The 17,943-nt window shown below is 41.1% G+C and overlaps 1 protein-coding gene across 1 annotated transcript in view; it reads left to right on the top strand.

The window, feature by feature from the left end:
* The first annotated feature begins 93 nt into the window (after nucleotides 1-93).
* The window catches only part of KNTC1 (kinetochore associated 1), a 141,721-nt gene continuing 123,871 nt past the window's right edge, over nucleotides 94-17,943 (top strand). Inside the window, exons 1-9 of the mRNA XM_006865485.1 lie at nucleotides 94-222; nucleotides 3,540-3,660; nucleotides 5,321-5,436; nucleotides 5,960-6,038; nucleotides 7,312-7,389; nucleotides 10,646-10,680; nucleotides 10,934-11,044; nucleotides 16,274-16,367; nucleotides 17,796-17,848. Coding sequence (XP_006865547.1) covers nucleotides 94-222; nucleotides 3,540-3,660; nucleotides 5,321-5,436; nucleotides 5,960-6,038; nucleotides 7,312-7,389; nucleotides 10,646-10,680; nucleotides 10,934-11,044; nucleotides 16,274-16,367; nucleotides 17,796-17,848 — 816 coding nt within the window. The remainder of the gene's footprint in view (nucleotides 223-3,539; nucleotides 3,661-5,320; nucleotides 5,437-5,959; nucleotides 6,039-7,311; nucleotides 7,390-10,645; nucleotides 10,681-10,933; nucleotides 11,045-16,273; nucleotides 16,368-17,795; nucleotides 17,849-17,943) is intronic.

Genomic DNA, 17,943 nt, shown 5'->3' with positions numbered 1-17,943 from the left:
ACGTTGGACAACAAGATAATTTGCTTTCTGAATTTTCATGTTGTCACAGGGAAAAAGCAGTTGTTCCTGACTGGGGAAGACAGTCCCAGAGACATGTGGAATGATATTGAGCTGTTAACAAGTGATGACACAGGAAGTGGGTTCTTAAGTGTCGGCTCAAGAAAAGAACATGGAACTGCTTTGTATCAAGTGGATTTGCTGGTGAAGATCTCCTCCGAGAAGGTAACGATTCTGACTCCGGCTGTTTTCACTCATAGAGTTGGACTGAGGCCTCTGCCTGCCTCTCTGCCTCATAATCACTGTTTTGCGAATGAATATAGCACTTTAGCAGGAGCTCTGGTAGTGTAGTGGTTACGAATTGGGCTGTGAACCACAAGGTCAGCAGTTCGAAACTTCCAGCTGCTCCGCGGGAGAAAGGTGAGGCTTTCTGCTCCTGTAAAGATTTACAGCCTCAGAAACCCTGTTCAGGGTCACTGTGGGTCGGAACCGACTCGACGGCACTAATAACAAATAGCACTTTAGCAGGGATTAAGAGTTAGTGCCAGGTTGCTGGAAATTTTCCTATGAACTCTTTCTGCTTCATCTTAGTTTCATTATTTCTAAAACTGAACTCTTCATAGCTTTCCTTGAGACATGTAGGATATGCTTATTCAATGCCATCTTGTCAATTTGGACTTAAAGCCACCGTATGTTACAACAGAACAAAACACTCCCCGATCCTACACCATTCTCACAATGCTTGTTACATTTGAGCCCATCGTGTTGTGATTGTGTCCCTCCATCATGTTGAGGGTTTTTTCCTCTTTTTTCACTGATCTTCTTCTTTACCAAGTGTCTAGTTTCCTCTTGCTGTCTATAACAGAAACACCACAAATGGATGTAGAAATGTATTCTTTCGTAGTTAAGGAGGCTAGGAGTCTGCATTCAGAGCATTGGCTCTGGAGAAAGTGTCTTGTGTCTTTCAGCACCTGTAGACCCAGCATTTCATGGTTTTCTCCAGGTATCTTACCTTTAATCTTCCTCTGGATCTGGGAGTGTAGGTCTAAAGGATGTACTCCACTCCTGATTTTTTTCTTGGTGGTAGTAGGTCCCTTGTAGCTCTGCTTGTCTGTTTGGTGGTGGTGGTGATGGTGGTAGTGCACTGTGGATTCGGTTCCGACCCATAGAGACATCCTATATAGGGTTTCTGAGGCTGTAAATCTTTACGTGAACGGAAAGCCTCATCTTTCTCCCGCGGAACAGCTGGTAGTTTTGAACTGCTGACCTTGAGGTTAGCAGCCTGATTCCTTTGCTGGTCTGTTTAGCCTCTTTTACATCTCAAAGGAGCTCCGGTAGCATAGTGGTTACAAATTGGGCTGCGAACCGCAAGGTCAGCAGTTCGAAATGAACAGCTGTTTCACAGGAGAAAGATGAGGCTTTCTGCTTCCGTAAAGATTTACAGCCTCGGAAACCCTGTACAGGATCTCTATGTGTCGGAACCGACTCCATAGCCCATAACCACCACCACCACCACCACTACCACATCTCAAGAGACATTGACTCAAGGTACTTCCTAATCATGTAGATTGCACCCAGCCTCACTCACTGACATCATAGAAGTGAGGTTATACAACACATAGGATGATTAACTGGGATCAGAGCTGATCACATCTGGGGAATGACGCCATATGTTAGCGCTCGCATGAGGGATTACTACCTCTTCAGTGCCAAACCACTGAGAATCCAGGCTCAATCGAAGCTGATAAACCAAGCCTGATGTTCTTCTCCAGGGACTGGTCTCTCCTGACACCTGTCCAAAGTGTGAGAGATGAAGTCTCACCATCTTCACTCCCGAGGAGCAATCTGACTGGACTTCCAAAACAGATCTGTTCCTTCTTCTGGAACTCTATAGTATGTTGTATATTCATTGTTTAGCTTTTGCTTGCAGATGAGATGATGGATAATGACATGACTTGGGTCAAGCACACCTTAGTCCTCAAAGTGACACGTTTGCTTTTCAACACTGTACAGACGTCTTTTTGCGGGAGATTTGCCTAATGTAATACGTCATTTGGTTTTTTTGAGTGATGTGTCTATGAGTGTTGATTGTGGCTCCAAGTAAAATGAAATCCTTGACAATTTCAAATTTTTCTTATTTTATCATGATGTTATTTATTGATCCAGTTGTGAGAATATTTGTTTTCTTTACATTGAGGTGCAATCCATACTAAAAGCTGTGGTCTTTGATTTTCATCAGTAAGTGCTTCAAGTCCTTTTCCCTTGCAGCAAGGAAGATTGTGTTAGTTGCTTATTGTATATTACTGATGAGTCTTTCTCCAATCTTGATGCCATGTTCTCCTTCACATGTATGTATTTAGAAAGATACGATGAAACAGACAATGAAATATTACTTTGCCATACTCAAAGTTCTGGTGTGGCACTGTTGCATAAGCACTGGGCTGCTAAACTAGAAGGTTGGTGATTCAAACCCACCAGCGGCGCCTTGGAAGCCCTTTACAGGGTCACTATGATTCCATGGCACATAACAACAAAAATGCCCTCACAAGCATTCCTGTGTTTGAGTTCATTATTTTAGCTCCTTTGTCAACCTGTTTGGTTGAGGGGCTTCCTTTTTTTCACTGACCTACTTTACCAAGCATGGTGTCTTTCTCCAGGGTCTGGTCCCTCCTAATGACTTCTCCAAAGTACAGAAGATGACAGAGTTGTTCGTTCTGTGACAGGCCATGGTATATTTTATATTTTTACCAGCACCATAACTCAGATATATCATTTTTTTCCTTGGTCTTCCTTATTCATTGTCTAGTTTTAGCATGCCTCATGGCAACTGCAAATACTTGAGCCAGGTGCATCTTAGTTTTATAAATGACAGCTTTGCTTCTGAACACTTGGGAGAGGTCTTTTGCAGCAGATTTGATGAATGCAATTGTCTTAAATTTCTGACTGCATTCGGATGTTGATTGTGGATCCAAGTAAAATGAAGTTTTTGAAAAGTCTTTGGCTTGCATAGTCTTTTCCAAAAAATGTTGATTTAGTTGCCAGTATTGAAAAATCAGAACGTTTCACAGAAAGATCCAACTTTTCTTGATAACTGGGACCAAGTGACCATGTCAGAGTTACATTTCCATTAGGCTTTCACCTGGCTGGTGTTCAGTAGATACTGCTTTAGTTTATATAACCTCCTGTTTGCAATTCAGCGCTGGCCCTCGCCGTTACACTGAAGACACTGAAACGCTGTCCTAGTCTGTTCCCTTCATTTATTTTAATGTCTGACCCCTACAGGTATAGATAACTCTTAGGAAAAACACAAGGAAGCATTTGCCCTTTCTTAGCCATCCTGAACTATTTCCCCATTTAAGACCTTGATTTCAAGATATAGCATATACAGCAAAACTTAACGACTAAGTAGATACATGGGTTAGAGAAGCAAATGCATGCCAAATTGAATGCAGTTTTAAACTTGACTGCTTGGAACTGTGAAGATACCGTTGAATTTGTATACAAATGTTCTAATTGTTAGTCATTGCTCTCCCCTGCCACAGGCCTCATTAAGCCCAAAGATACACGCTCGCAGCTTGAATGATGGGTTTATTATTGTAGCCGACCAATCAGTGATTCTGTTTGACAGCATCTGCAAATCGCTTCAGCTACATCTTGTGTTTGGTAAGTCCAGTGTAATGACATCACATAAATCAGAAATCTAATATGTTTTGCAGATGAACCATCAGAGTTTACCTCATTCCCTTTTCTTTACTCCATTATTTCTAAGAATCAAAATTGGACTGATTTCAAGAAATTCATCTTGATCCTGGGAAGATAACCGTCTTTCAGTAATTCTAACCCTAAACAGGTCTGGTGAGAAGAGCTCAAAAAGGCTGTGGACAAATGCCAGTGGCTTTCAATTTCATTTTTCCACAACCTTCTTGAACAACCCGCCCCTCCATATCCCCCCAGTGCATGTAAAGCAACAATTTAGTTTTCTTGCATTATTTAACGTTAGTGTTAGAACGCTGTAGAAAACAGTTGTATTCAAATACCTGAATATTATACATAATTTCGGCATTATCAGCAGATACTGAAATAACTTTTAAAGTATTTACCATCTGCAGGTGGTGCAAACATTTAAACACTGGAGTCCTAACTGTAAGATTGGTGGTTTGAACCCACCCAGAGGCATCTTGGGAAACAGGCTTGGCAGTCAGCTTCTGAAAGGTCACAGCCTTGAAAACCCCATGGAGCAGTTTGGCTCTATTCCCATGGGGCTGGCAGGCGTCAGAATGAACTGGGCAACAACTACCAGCAACAACTGAAGAGCTCTGGTGCAGTGGTTCTTCAGTGGTTGGCTACTAGTCAAAGGGTCGCTGGGAGAAAAGACCCAGTTATCTGTCCCTGTGAAAACCCCATTTAGACCATCAAAAGGAATCTGAAGGCGTACGTTTGAATTTAGACGATCAAAAAGGAATCTGAAGGCGTACGTTTGAAAGCATGAATTTGATTGCAGTTTGGGTGCTAGAAACTAATATTTTGTCAAATTTAAATGTATTTAGTCTGATTGGTCCACAAGATTCACCGTTTGACCAGTGAAATAGTGGGCTGTGTTAACCTACCCTTCCTCGCTTCGCTGCAGCCTATCAGCCCCTCTGACCTTGCTGAGTCCTTGGGGGGAGCAAATGGTCTGAAGGATCACAGGCATTTTAACCCCCATGGAGCACAGTTGTGCTCTGACCCATGTGGGGTTGCCATGAGTTAGAACGGATTGATGGCACGTGGTTTCTGGGTTTGTGACGGGCTTCTTGCTCTTCTGGAAACACACCAGACATGCTGTGCATCCGGTTCCTTGCTCTTTCTCCAGTGTCTGTTGTGTAACTTCCTTCTTCCATCCAGTCTTCTTTTACATCTTACCTTCGCCATGAGACCTATCCTGATCACCCTTTATAACGGATCCTGCCTGGCTCATCTGGTCCCTTACCTTGCTCTTCTTTTTCTGCCTCCCCCCCCCCCCCCCAATAACATCCCCTTTTTACACCTCATATCATTTACTCACACATGATGCACATTGTTCATCATCTTTTTCTGCCTCCGAATTTTCGCCCCACAAGGGTGGGAATCTTGTTATTTTGAGACGTAACCCTAAAGCCTAGAAGCCTTGGTAGATACTAAGTGCTCAGTAAAGAAACTAGTATTCTTTTGTGACCTTTATCATGATGTTTTGGAAATATTCTGAAGCTTGAAAGGGTGACTTTTAAAGGCCATATTTGATTCTTTGGATAGTATCCGAAAACAGTTTTGAAGGAAGCCTGTAACTTTGGTTTGCAATTTTCAGATACTGTGGTAGATGTGGCTGGCCTTTGTCAAGAAGGAAAGTTCCTCTTGGTTGGTGAGAGAAATGGCAACTTGCATCTCATCCACGTTACATCAAAGCAAACATTGCTCACAACTGTAAGACTTGGTTTTCTTTTTCATTTTCATTATCTCTGTTGAGCTGCTAATTGTAAGATTGGTGGTTCAAACCCGCCAGCCGCTCTGCAGGAGAGAGATGAAGCTGTCTAATCTCAGAATCTACAGTTTTGGAAACCCTGTGCAGCCAGTTTTGTTCTGTCCTATAGGATCTCTGTGAGTTGGAATAGACCCCATAGTAGTGGATTTTTAAGTTCTAAATAATCTATAAATCCAAAAGTGTAGCAAGCCATAGCATAAACAAGAATAATGATTCTTTGCATAGAATTGGAAGTGACATCTCAGAAACATTTACAAAATGGATGCAAAATAGAAAATTTACCAGTAAGCTTTGAAGTATTCTGAGTGCCTTTTACAAATATTTTTCTATTTGAACCCTAATATGCTTGTTATACAGGCAGAGTTATTGCTAATGGTAACTGTCAGCTCCAGCAATGAAAGAATGTAATCCTTGATTATATTTTTCTGGGTTTGACCTTATCCTTTGAAATTAATTTGCAATTAGGCTTTTGTTCAGAAGGCTAATGATGAAAATGAGCGTACTTACCGGGATCTTGTTATCGAGAAAGATGGCGGAAATACAGGTGAGTTTTCTTAAATTTCTGTTTTTGTGTAAACGGTTTGTTGGTGTTAGGTGCTGTCGAGTCAGTTCCAACTCACAGCAACCCTGTACATGACCGAATGAAACATTGCTCGACCCGGCGCCAGCCTCACAATTGATAACGTTTGAAGCCATTGCTGTTGCCACTGTGCCGGTTCATCGCCTTGATCATCTCCTTGAGAGTCTTGCTCTTTTTTGCTGACCCTCCACTGTGCTTAGCATGATGGATGTCCTTCTCCAAGGACTGGTCACTCCTGGTAATATGTACAAAGTATGAGAGGCGACATCTCACCGTCTTGACTTTTCAGGAGCATTTTATTACTTACACTCAAAATATGATTCACAATATATTATACATTATAATGTTATCTTTAGATACTAAAATGTCCTATAGATGTAATAAATACTATGGTACATAACAACTTTTTAGTTTTAGCTTTTTTCACAAGCATTGGTATGTACCGTTTCAAATATGGAGTACTGCTGTGGTGCTGTAGGATAAGCACTAGACTGAAATGTCTGTTTGAACCTCCAGGCCGGCAGTTCAAACTTACTAGCTGCTCTTTGGAAACCCAATACAGGCAGCGGTGGGGTCCCTTTTTCTGCAAAGGGCAGTCTAGATATTTATAACATCCTTCATGGGCCAAACAAAATGGTCACTTTAGAGGTTAGTCTGCTGTATTAGGATGGCTGGCACTGCAGTTGTGCTGGAAGGGCCAGATCAGGTGATTCCGTGGGGCTTACGTGGCCTGCGGGCCAGGCGCTCCCCACCATGCTGTCGGGTTCACTCTGCGTTGGAATGGACTCGCTGGCACTTAACTACCTCAGTGACAACAATGTCAAGTAGAATAGTATGATAAAATAATTTTTGCAGTCTGGAAAGTTCTTTAAATTACCAAGGAGGCATTTTATTCTGTTAAGCTGGTTTTATAGGTTTCAGTATATTAATTTTGTATTGATGTCAACAGATAAGGACTGCAGTTTTCTTTGTTTGATTAATATCTGGCTTTGTGTGTTTTTTTTCTTGGCAAGTTAAATTCACTTTTTTATAAAAGTTTCATAAAAGGTGGCATTATTTTTGAAAAATAGCTTGCCATATCCTTGGTAAATGTGCTTTATCTGTATAATGATTATTTGGTGATTAAAATTTAAATGAATTAATAGGTATATTTTAGGATAGTTCAAGATACTGGTTTAAATTTTAGGTCCATAGGTGACTTTTTTTTGAGACATTGATACTCATTTTGTTTTAATAGGTGCCTATTATATGCTGCTTCTTACAAACAATGGTTTTTTTTGTGTTACAAATCTTCAACTTGCAAAAATTCAGCAAGGTAAATACTACATTATTTTCTAATTACTGATTTGTAGCACTCTGCCCTACTGTGTTTCCAAGGAAAAATGTCAAATGTTTTCTTTACAGGTATTATTTCCATTTAAGTATATTCTGCTATACTGAGTGGGCTTTTGAGTCCTCAGAGTATACTAATTTCCACTGCTGGGGCTGTAACAGAATCTGAGGAAACAGAATGTGTTTATAGTCATCAAGAGAGTCCTGGTAATAACGGTGGTTAAGGACCTCACTGTCAACCATAAGGTCAGCAGTGTGAACTTAACCGCTGCTCCGAGCCAGAAAGCTGTGTCAGTGGCAGCCTGCTTCTGTAAAGATTCCCAGCCTCGGAAACTCTGGGGGGCAGCTATACTCTGTTCCATAGGCACGGTGTGAGTCAGAAGGAACGTGACAGCGACAGGATTGGGGTTATAGCCGTCAAGGCTATACGCTAGCACAAGGCTATACACTAGCACAATACTAAATGAATGAACCGGAAAGTTGAAGTGACTAAGTGTTAATTATGCAGAGTCAGAATCTTCGTTTTGTGCTGAGTGACTAGTTTGGATAGTATACATCCCTCTGAGCTGAGAGATTGATTATTGTCTGAGCAATTGGTTCAGAGCCTATGCAAAGACCATGTGGGAGCCATGGCTGACATCCTCTGACTTTGTAAAGGGGAAGAGAAGCAAACTCAAAATCATCCCCAGGCTGATTCCTATGAAGTGGAGGTCAGACATGCTTCCACCTAAAACTTTATTTACCTGTTCCGACACCATCCATTCCTTCCACAGCATTCTGTGCTTCACATCTGGGTTCAATAATCCATTGCAATGGCCACACAGAACACAGAACATTATTCACTCTTATGGGGTTTATTTGGTAAGTGAACAGATTACAATTCAGGATCAAAGGCAACTCAGGATGCAGCAGTTCTCCGTTGAGGAACGCTGCTTGTGCACCATACGGCAGGCAAGCCTTACTCTTGTCTTCCGCCTCTCAGCCTTGTGATCCCTTAGCCTCTGCCCTGCCCGGCAAGTGTTACAGTTCTTTTAGCCAGTCTGTGAATGCCCAAAGGGCACATTCTTCAAGAGTCTCCTGCCCGTCCGCCCTCAGCCCGACTCCGTCCCAGAAGCTGCTCTGCCTCTCCATGTCACCACCTGTGCTGTTGCCTCTGCCGTCACTGGTTCATGCTTCGCTCATGCTCTTCCTTTTTGGTGGTCCTAGGGTCTTCCTTGTCTGCTTTTGAGATGGCTCCTTTTAAACCTAGCCACGGCAAAACTCACCAATCCCAGCCTTAGAGTTCTGTATCTCTTATTTGCCTGGTCCTACCCAATCACTTGGGGTTCTGGTGTGACACTGTAGAATAATGCTCTGGACCACAAGGTCCATTTGAGCTGGAAGGTTGGTGTTTCAAACCCACCAGCTGCTTCTTGAAACCCTACACAGGGTCGCTATGGGTTGGAACCAACTTTATGGCATTTAACAACAGCAACAACAACAACCCAATCACTTGGTGGGAATTAAGACTTTGAATAGAAAATCCATATCAAGTAAATACAAGGTTGTTGTTACGTGCTGTCGGGTCGGTTCCCACCCATAGCAACCCTGTATAGGGTCTCCGAGGCTGTAAATCTTTACGGGAGCAGAAAGCCTCATCTTTTTCCCACGGAACTGCTGGCAGTTTCAAACTGCTGACCTTGAGGTTAGCAGCCCGCTTCATAACCACTACGCTACCAGATCCACAGCATATGTTCAACAAACATTTTTAAAGCTTCTACCCTATGCCAAGGAGTCTTGATGTGACGCTTTATGATAAGCACTGGACTGCTAACCTCAAGGTCAGCTAGCTTTTCATACCTACCCACCACTTCTTGGAAATCCTATACAGGGTCACTGTGAATCAGAACTCACTCAACAGCACTTAACAATAACAACTATATGCCAAGGAGTCTTGGTGTGGTGCTGTAGGACATGCGCTTGACTGTTAACCATGAAACTGGTGGTTCAAACCCACCAGCCACTCCTCGGAAACCCTATACAGTGTCACTGATTTGAAACCGACTCAACGGCACTTAACAGCAACAACATATGCCAAGCCCGTGCTGCATTCCAGGGATATGACAAGGATTTGTTGTTGTGAAGTGCTGTTGAGTCTGTTCCAAACCACAGTGATCCTGTGTAGGGTTTCCGAGGAGCAGCTGGTGTGCTTGAACCACCGACCTTCCAGCTCAAAACAAGTTTGCAGTGCAGCGCATTAATGCACAATGCCACACCAGGACTTCCATGGCAAGTGTTAAGACATTAAAAAAAGACTCTAACTCATGACAACAACACACATCAGAGTACAACTGTGCCACGAGAGATAAAGCAACTGATTTCTAGAAAGCAGATTCACAGGCCTTCTTCCTAAGGCACCTAGGGGTACACTGAACTTCCAACCTTTTGGTTCCTAGCTAAGCGTGTTAAACTGTTTCTACTGTCCACAAACTCCTTAGTTACATTCCAACAAATAAACCAAAAATCTTGTTACTGTGAAGTGGATCCTGAGCCTTTGTGACTGTAGGACAGAGTAGAATTGCCACATAAGGTTTTCAAGGCTGTCAGTCTTTATGGACGCAGATTGCCTCATCCATCTTCCTTGGAGTACTTGGTGAGTTGGGACCATGCATCTTTTGGATAGCAGTTACATGTTTAGCCACTGTGCCAACAGGGATCCTTTATAAGCTACATTGTCCTCCATAATTCAGTGACGGAGCTATACAAATACAGGAGCTATTCTGAAGCTGAAGATTTTACAAAAAAGGACTTTAGAGCTAAAACAGGAACTGGGGGACGGGAAGCAGGAAGAAGACCCAGGTAGTTGGCAGAGGGGTCGGGGGTATGGGCAGTAGGGAGAAGACTCTCATAGCAGGAAGCATGGTGCTGAGGGATGATACTGAGAGATACTCAGGATCATCAGCAATCTTGAGTGGCACCTCATATAGGAAATGCAGTCACAGTTTATATCGTTGAGCAGAGCAAAACTTCACAGTCAGCACTTCCTGTCTAGATTATCCAATGTTCTTTCCAGTAGATCAGGTATACTCTTACCTTCTCTATACCAAAAGGCTGATTGGCATGTACAAAGGGGCACCAACAATTGTGTGGGAAAATTCCATTATCTTTTCATTCCATTTTCTGCGGACTTTTTGAAGCCCTCTCGTATTTTATAGATGAACCCTCTGAATTTAGCTTGCTTTTTTTTTTTTTAAATGCAGCAATTGAGACTGTAGACTTCAATACAGCCAAAAAGGTAAGAAAATAAAACCACATTGCTATCTTTAAACTTACTTTAATGTAAACTTAGGAAAGTGTTTCTGAGTATCATTGGCCGCCTGGTTCATTCTTGAGTTACCATGATAGAACTTTTTAGTGACATTTCTGTTTAAAACTCCATCTGTAACTGATTGATAAATCTTGACTTTTGTCATTCTTGTGAGCTTATTTGACCCATAGAGCATAGAACTTATGTGCATAACCCTCTTGTCTTTTTTTAAATTTTGCAGTTACAAGGACAAATCAAGTCCAGTTTTATATCAACTGAAAATTATCATACTCTTGGCTGTCTTAATTTTGTCATCGGAGATTTAGGAAGTGAAATCCCTGTGATCATTGGGGTAATGCTTTTTAAAAATGTTGATTTTTTTTTCTTTTGGTAGTGGTGGTGGTGATTATGTGCCGTGGAGTCGGATCTGACTCATAGTGACCCTCTACAGGGTTTCCAAGGCTATAAATCTTTACAGGAGCAGAAAACCTCATCTTTCTCTCACGGAACAACTGGTAGTTTCCAAGTGCTGACCTTGAGGTTTGCAGCCCGATTCATAACCACTACGCTACCAGAGCTCCTTTTTTTTCTTTGTTGCAGTAGCTTTTTGTAGCAAAACAATAATAGTTTACATTAAGCTATGAATTAATTTGTAACATGGCACAAAATCAAGAAAAAAAAAAAAAAAAGCTCATATATAAGTAATTTAATAAGTAAGCCTGGTGTGGTGCTGTGGGTAAGTGTGCTGAACTACAAGGTCAGTTTGAACTGCTAGGTTGGTGGTTCAAGCTCACCAGTCTCTCATCAGAAACCCTATACAGGGTCTTTATGAGTCGGAACCAACTCAACAGCATTTAACAACAACAAAGCATCTATTTTGGAAAAATAAAAAGATGTTGTTTTATATAAGCACAATCTAAAATTTAGCATTTCTTTAAATGATACTTATCAGTATAAAAAGAAATAAAAAATCTAACAGTATAATCAGTGCCTGTGGTTTTGTCAGCATTAGAAATTACAGATTTATTTAAAATGTCAGATTTTTGCAGCTGCCTTGAAATACCATTTATGTTCCTCACTAGTTGAAACAAACATAGTTATAAAATCGTAAGTCTTATTAAATCTGGTGGGATTTTTTTGTTTGTTTTTGTAGCCTATCTCCATAATTGAAAGGGTTGGTAAATTTCAGATAGCAATTGTTGTGTTGTTGTTAGGTACCATCGAGTCGGTACCGACCTATAGTGACCTTATGCACAGCAGAATGAAACACTGCCTGATCCTGGGCCAACCTCACTACTATTGCCACGCTTGAGTCCATAGACGCTGCCACTTGGCCAGTCCATCTCGTTGGGAGTCTTCCTCTTTTTCTCTGACCCTCTACCTTACCAAACATGATATCCATCTCCAGCGACTGGTCCCTCCTGACAATATGTCTGAAGTATGAGAGACGAAGTTTGGCTGTCTTGGCCTCCAAAGAGTGCTCTGGCTGCACTTTCCAAAATGGATCTATTGGTTCTTTTGGCAGCCCACGGCACTTTCAATATTCTCCTCCAACACCGTAACTCAAAAGCATCAATTCTTCTACGTCTTCCTTATTCGCTGAAAATGAAAGAAATGAGGTCCAAGAGCTGAACAAAAAATTTCAAAGATCAGCTCAAGAAGATAAAGCCAAATATTATAACAAAATGTGCAAAGATCTGGAATCAGAAAACCAAAAAGGAAGAACATGCTCAACATTTCTCAAGCTGGGGGAACTGAAGAAAAAATTCAAGCCTTGACTTTCGTTATTGAAAGATTCTCTGGGCAAATTATGGAATGATACGGAAAGCATCAAGAGAAGATGGAAAGAATGTACAGAATCACTGTACCAAAAGGAAATGGTTAATGTTCAGCCATTTCAAGAGGTAGCATATGATCAAGAGCTAATGATAATGAAGGAGGAAGTCCAAGGTGCATTGAAGGAATTGGCAAAAAACAAGGCACCAGGAATTGGTGGAAAAAACATAGAAATATTTCAAGAAAGTGAGGCGGCACAGGAGGCACTCACTCATCTCTGCCAAGAAATTTGGAAGATCACTATCTGGCCAACTGATTGGGAGAAATCCATATGTGTGCCCATTCTAAAGAGAGGTGATCCAATGGAATGTGGAAATCATCGGACAATCTCTTTGATATCCCATGTGAGTAAAGTTTTACTAAAGGTAATATAGAAACTGCTACAATCATACTTTGACAGAGAACTTCCAGAGGTTCAAGCTGGATTCAGAAGAGGCCGTGGAACGAAGGATATCATTGCTGATGTCTGGTGGATCTTGGCTGAAAGCAGAGAATATCAGAAAGATGTTTACCTGTGCTTTACTGACTTCGCAAAGCCTTTTGATTGTGTGGATCATGACAGGCTATGGACAACATTGCAAAGTATGAGTATTCCGGAACACTTAATTATGCTCATGAAGAATCTGTACCTGGACCAAGAGGCAGTTGTTTGAACAGAACGTGGGAAGACCGAATGGTTTAATATTAAGAAAGGTATGCGACAAGGGTTGTATTCTTTCACCATACTTATTCAACCTGTATGCTGAGCAAATAATCTGAGAACCTGGGTTATATGAAGAAAAACTTGGCATCAGGATTGGAGGAAGACTCATCAACAAACCTGCGATATGTACATGATACAGCCTTGCTTGCTGAAAGTGAAGAGGACTTAAAACATTTATTGATGAACATCAAAGAGCACAGCCTTCGGTATGGATTACATCTCAATGTCAAGAAAACAAAAATCCTTACCACTGGACCAATAAACAACATTCTCATCAATGAAGAAAAGATTGACATTGTCAAGGACTTCATTCTTCTTGGATCTACTATCAACAGTTACGGAAGCAGCAGTCAAGAAATCAAATGATGTATTGCATTAGGCATATCTGTGCAAGACCTTTTTGTTGAAGAGCAAAGATGTCAGCTTAAGGACTAAGGTGCGCCTGACCCAAGCCATGGTATAAGATAGCAATTGGTATGTAATATTTTCCTATCCAAGTACACAGATTCCTTGAATTCTCTAGTTAAACCAGGTTAAGAATTTGTAGATTATCTCTTTTCTTTCAATGTGCCATAAATATCCTGGTGTCACTACGGGCCAGCACCCAACCTAGAGTTACCAGTATTGTAAGAACAAGCCCTGCCTCAAGTCCTGTTTCTGCTGAGGTCTCCCTAATGCCAAGATTTGCATCTTTGACGTGTGACGGAAGAAGGCAAAAGAGGCCACATGGTGTCAGATAAGTATGAGCAGTCCCAGAGGCTGCCCATATTTATGCCAACAAGCGCATGATGAAAAGTTGTTGCAAAGATGGCTTTCACATCCTAATGCAACTCAATCCCTTCCAGGTCATCTGCATTAAGATGTCATCCTGTGCTTGGGCTGACAGGTTCTAGACAGGGATGTGAGGGGCCTTTGGAAAACCCCAGGGTGCACACTGGCCAAGTTATCATGTCCGTCTACACAAAGCTTCAAATCAAGGAGCATGTGACTGGGGACCCTTGTTCAAGTTCAGGTTCCCTGGGCACCAGAAGATCCACGTCTCCAAGAAGTGTGCCTTCACCAAGTTCAATGTTGCTGAGTTTGAAGATAATGTTGGCTAAGAAGTGCTTTATCCCTGATGACGGTGAAGGCAAATACATCCTCAGTCGTGGCCCATTGAATTAGTGGAAGACACTGCATTCTTGAAGACCTTGATAGCACTGCCCCACCTGACCTGTGCCCACCAGTAAATTCAACCTCTTGTCTCCAAAAAAAAAAAAAAATTTCTATAATGATCCAAAGTCATTTCTTTAATTCCTGCCTTCAAGTGATTCTACATAATTAAGGTGGATCAACACAAGGGTAGTAAAAATGGGCTTGAACGTCCTAATTGTGAGATGGCACAGGACCTGGCAATGTTTCGTTCTGTTGTATATGGGGTTGCTATGACTTGAAGCCCACGCGAAAGCACCTAACAAGACCCACCTGTTACAGTTGTTAACTCGTGGCTCTGGAGGATACGCACTGGACTACTAACCACAAGTTAGGTAGTTGAAACCCGCTTCAGAAACCCTATACAGGATCAGAACCAACTTGATGTCATTAGTTTCATAGAAAAAAGATTGGATTTTTCAAAGACTTCATTTTGCTTAGATCTACAACCAACACTCATGGAAGCAGCAGTCAAGAAGTCAAGCTACGTTTTGCGTTATGCATATGTACTATACATTTGAATCCTGGTGTGGCGCTGTTGGATAAACACTGTACCTCAAGGTTGGTTTGCATCACAGGGTCAGCAGTTTATATTCACCAGCCTTTACAGGGTTAACATGAGTCGGCATCAACTCGACAGTAATTAGCAACAACTGCAAACTTTTAAGTGTTAAAGAGCAAAGATGTCACTTTTGAGGACTAAGGTGGTGGGCCTGATCAAAGCCATGGTATTTTCAGTCACCTAAGGTGAATGTGAATGTTGGGCAGGAAGTAAGGAAGACCGGAGAAGAATTAATGCATTTGAATTATGGTGTTGGCAAAAAATATTGAAAGTACCTTTGACTGTCAGACAGCCAGAATGTTCCATGGGAGCAAGGATGAGGAGGTTTCATCTACTGTACTTTGCACATATTCTTAGGAGGGACCAGTCCCCATAGAAGGATATTATGTTTGGCAAAGTGGAGGGTCATTAGAAAAGAGGAAAACTCCCAATGTGATGGACTGACCGTGACAACAACAGTGGGCTCAAACAGCAACCATTGCGAGGGTGGTACCGGAGCAGAAGGTGTATTGTTCTGTTGTACATAGGGTTAGTTGAGTTCAGGCACTTAACAAATAATATCTAGACCTTCTGGAGCCATGGAAAGTTGATGAACCCTTGGGATAATTGCAAACTGTAAACAGTATTTATTGAAGTCTAATGAAAACAATAGCAATAGTTTAGCTCAACTAGTAAAATAGGTCTGTGTTGAGCATTACGTTCTTTTGAGAACTATCTATTGTTGTTGTCAGTTGCCGTTGAGTCGGTTCCAACTTTGAGCGACCCTGTATAGGGTTTCCGAGGAGCAGCTGGTGGGTTTGAACTGCTGACTTTGTAGTTCCCAGAACAGTGCTGATCCTTCAGCACCCATCATACTGACCACATTACCTGATAAAATTAGATGGTAACCTTAGAAGGCAGTGAATTTATGTTAATAAGGGAAGAACAATTCTGAAAAGAAGGCTGAGAAAGGTGGTATAACTTGAATAGGGTAGTCAGTATCACGCACTTGTGCTTATAGAAACTGTTGAATTGATGTATGTTTTGCTGTGTATATTCTCAACAACAATAAAAGAAAATTTAAAGAAAAAATATTCATGTTGTTACCAATAACAGCAGTTCATTGTTCTTTGCATTCTTTTCTGTTGAAAACAAACTAAGAGAGGAACTGAGACATAAAAGCTAGTTGGACTTGAATATATGATTGTATTTTTAAATTAATAAATAATGTATATGGATGGTGTTTTTACTTTGGGGAATGGTGAGATCTACGGCTGAATTTGGAATTGATATACTCTTCCTTTTTCTAGGGAACTGGTAATTGTGCATTCACCAAATGGGAACTTGATTCTTCCAAGAAAGGATTGGTTGTTAAGAATCTTATCGACTCTGAGATTATTAAAGGTAAAGACTTTATTTCATATAAGCTTTATTGCACATTTACATAACATTGTATATAACACGGTGCCATTGAATTGATTCTGACTTACAGCGACGAAGCATAGAGTAGAACTGCCCCCATAGGGTTTCCAAGGCTGTAATCTTTATTTAAAGGAGTTCTGGTAGCATAGTGGTTACGAATCGGGCCGTGAACCTTAAGGTCAGCAGTTCGAAACTACCAGCAGTTCCACGGTGGAAAGATGAGGCTTTCTGCTCCCATAAAGATTTACAGCCTCGGGAACCCTGTTCAGAGTTGCTGTAAGTCGGAACCAATTTCACAGCACATAACAACAACAACAACAACGATATTTAAGTAGACAGCCACAGATTTCTCTAATAAAGTGACTGCTTCAAACATTTCAACCATTGACCTTTTAGTTAGCAGTTGAGCACTTAAGCATTCCTGAATTACTTTCATGTGTATAATTTTTATATCATAAAAAATAATGAAACAACTTTGATTATTACTAGTTAGTTTTAACTTTTATGTCACTCTACTAGCGTTTGGTATATGAATGGACTTCAAAAAGTTTGTTGAAAAATGGGATTAAAAGATGATTTAATTTTCCTCTGAATTGTTTGAAGACCCCTCCTATGATCCATTTTGCTGTATCACTCTGAAACTGCCAGATTAGATTGATAATTGTTCACATTGGTGATCAGTCTTGACATGTTGCAGGTGTTACTCTTCATTTAGTAGGAGCCTTGTTTGCACAGCGGTGAAAGCAGTGAACAGCTAACTGAAAGTCCATGTGGTTCCCCAGCTGCTACTGCACTCTTCTGGATTACAGCCTTGGAAACCCTACGGCGCTTCTTCTCTGTCTCTAGGCTGCCTCTGAGTCAGGGTGTGCTTAGTGGCATTGGGTTGGCTTTGATTTTTTATTTTATTTAAAGTTTTTATTGTGAATTGAGTGATAATTTACATGGGGTGGGTGTGATTTTGCATATAAAAATAACAGGTTATGCAAATAAATAAGAATCACCTTTTTTTTTTTGAGAATAAGAACTTTATGTTTAAATGTAGTTTTTTTTTTTTCCCCCCATAAATTTTGTCAGTTGAATAGTTAAAGACAGCTATAATGCCCTGGATCACAAGATTGGCAGTTCAATCTCTCCAGCTGCTCCTCATAAATCCTATACAGGGTTGCTAAGAGTCAGAACTGACTTGAAGGCATTTGACAACAACAAACACAAATGTGCAATACAGCTGTGGTGCTGTAGGATAAGCACTGGACCACAGATTGGTTTTAACTGCAAGGTCGGCGCTTCAAATCCACCAGTCACTCCTTGAAAACTGTATGAGTCGGAACTGATTCGGCAGTACTAAGCTACACAACAACAGTGTGTAACCCAGAAATACAATCCTTGGACATCTTGCTTTGTCTTTTTCAGGTGCAAAGAAGTTCCAGCTCATAGACAATCTACTTTTTGTTCTTGATACACAAGTATGTGCGTGTAATTTTCCTTTGATGTTTCATTTGATTATTATGTTTCACAAAGACAATGTGGCCCGATTTACAAAGACAAGGACTTAGGGAGA

Source organism: Chrysochloris asiatica, unplaced genomic scaffold (assembly GCF_000296735.1).
Source record: "Chrysochloris asiatica unplaced genomic scaffold, ChrAsi1.0 scaffold00078, whole genome shotgun sequence".
NCBI lineage: Eukaryota > Metazoa > Chordata > Mammalia > Afrosoricida > Chrysochloridae > Chrysochloris > Chrysochloris asiatica.
This window is presented reverse-complemented; position numbering and strand designations above follow the sequence as displayed.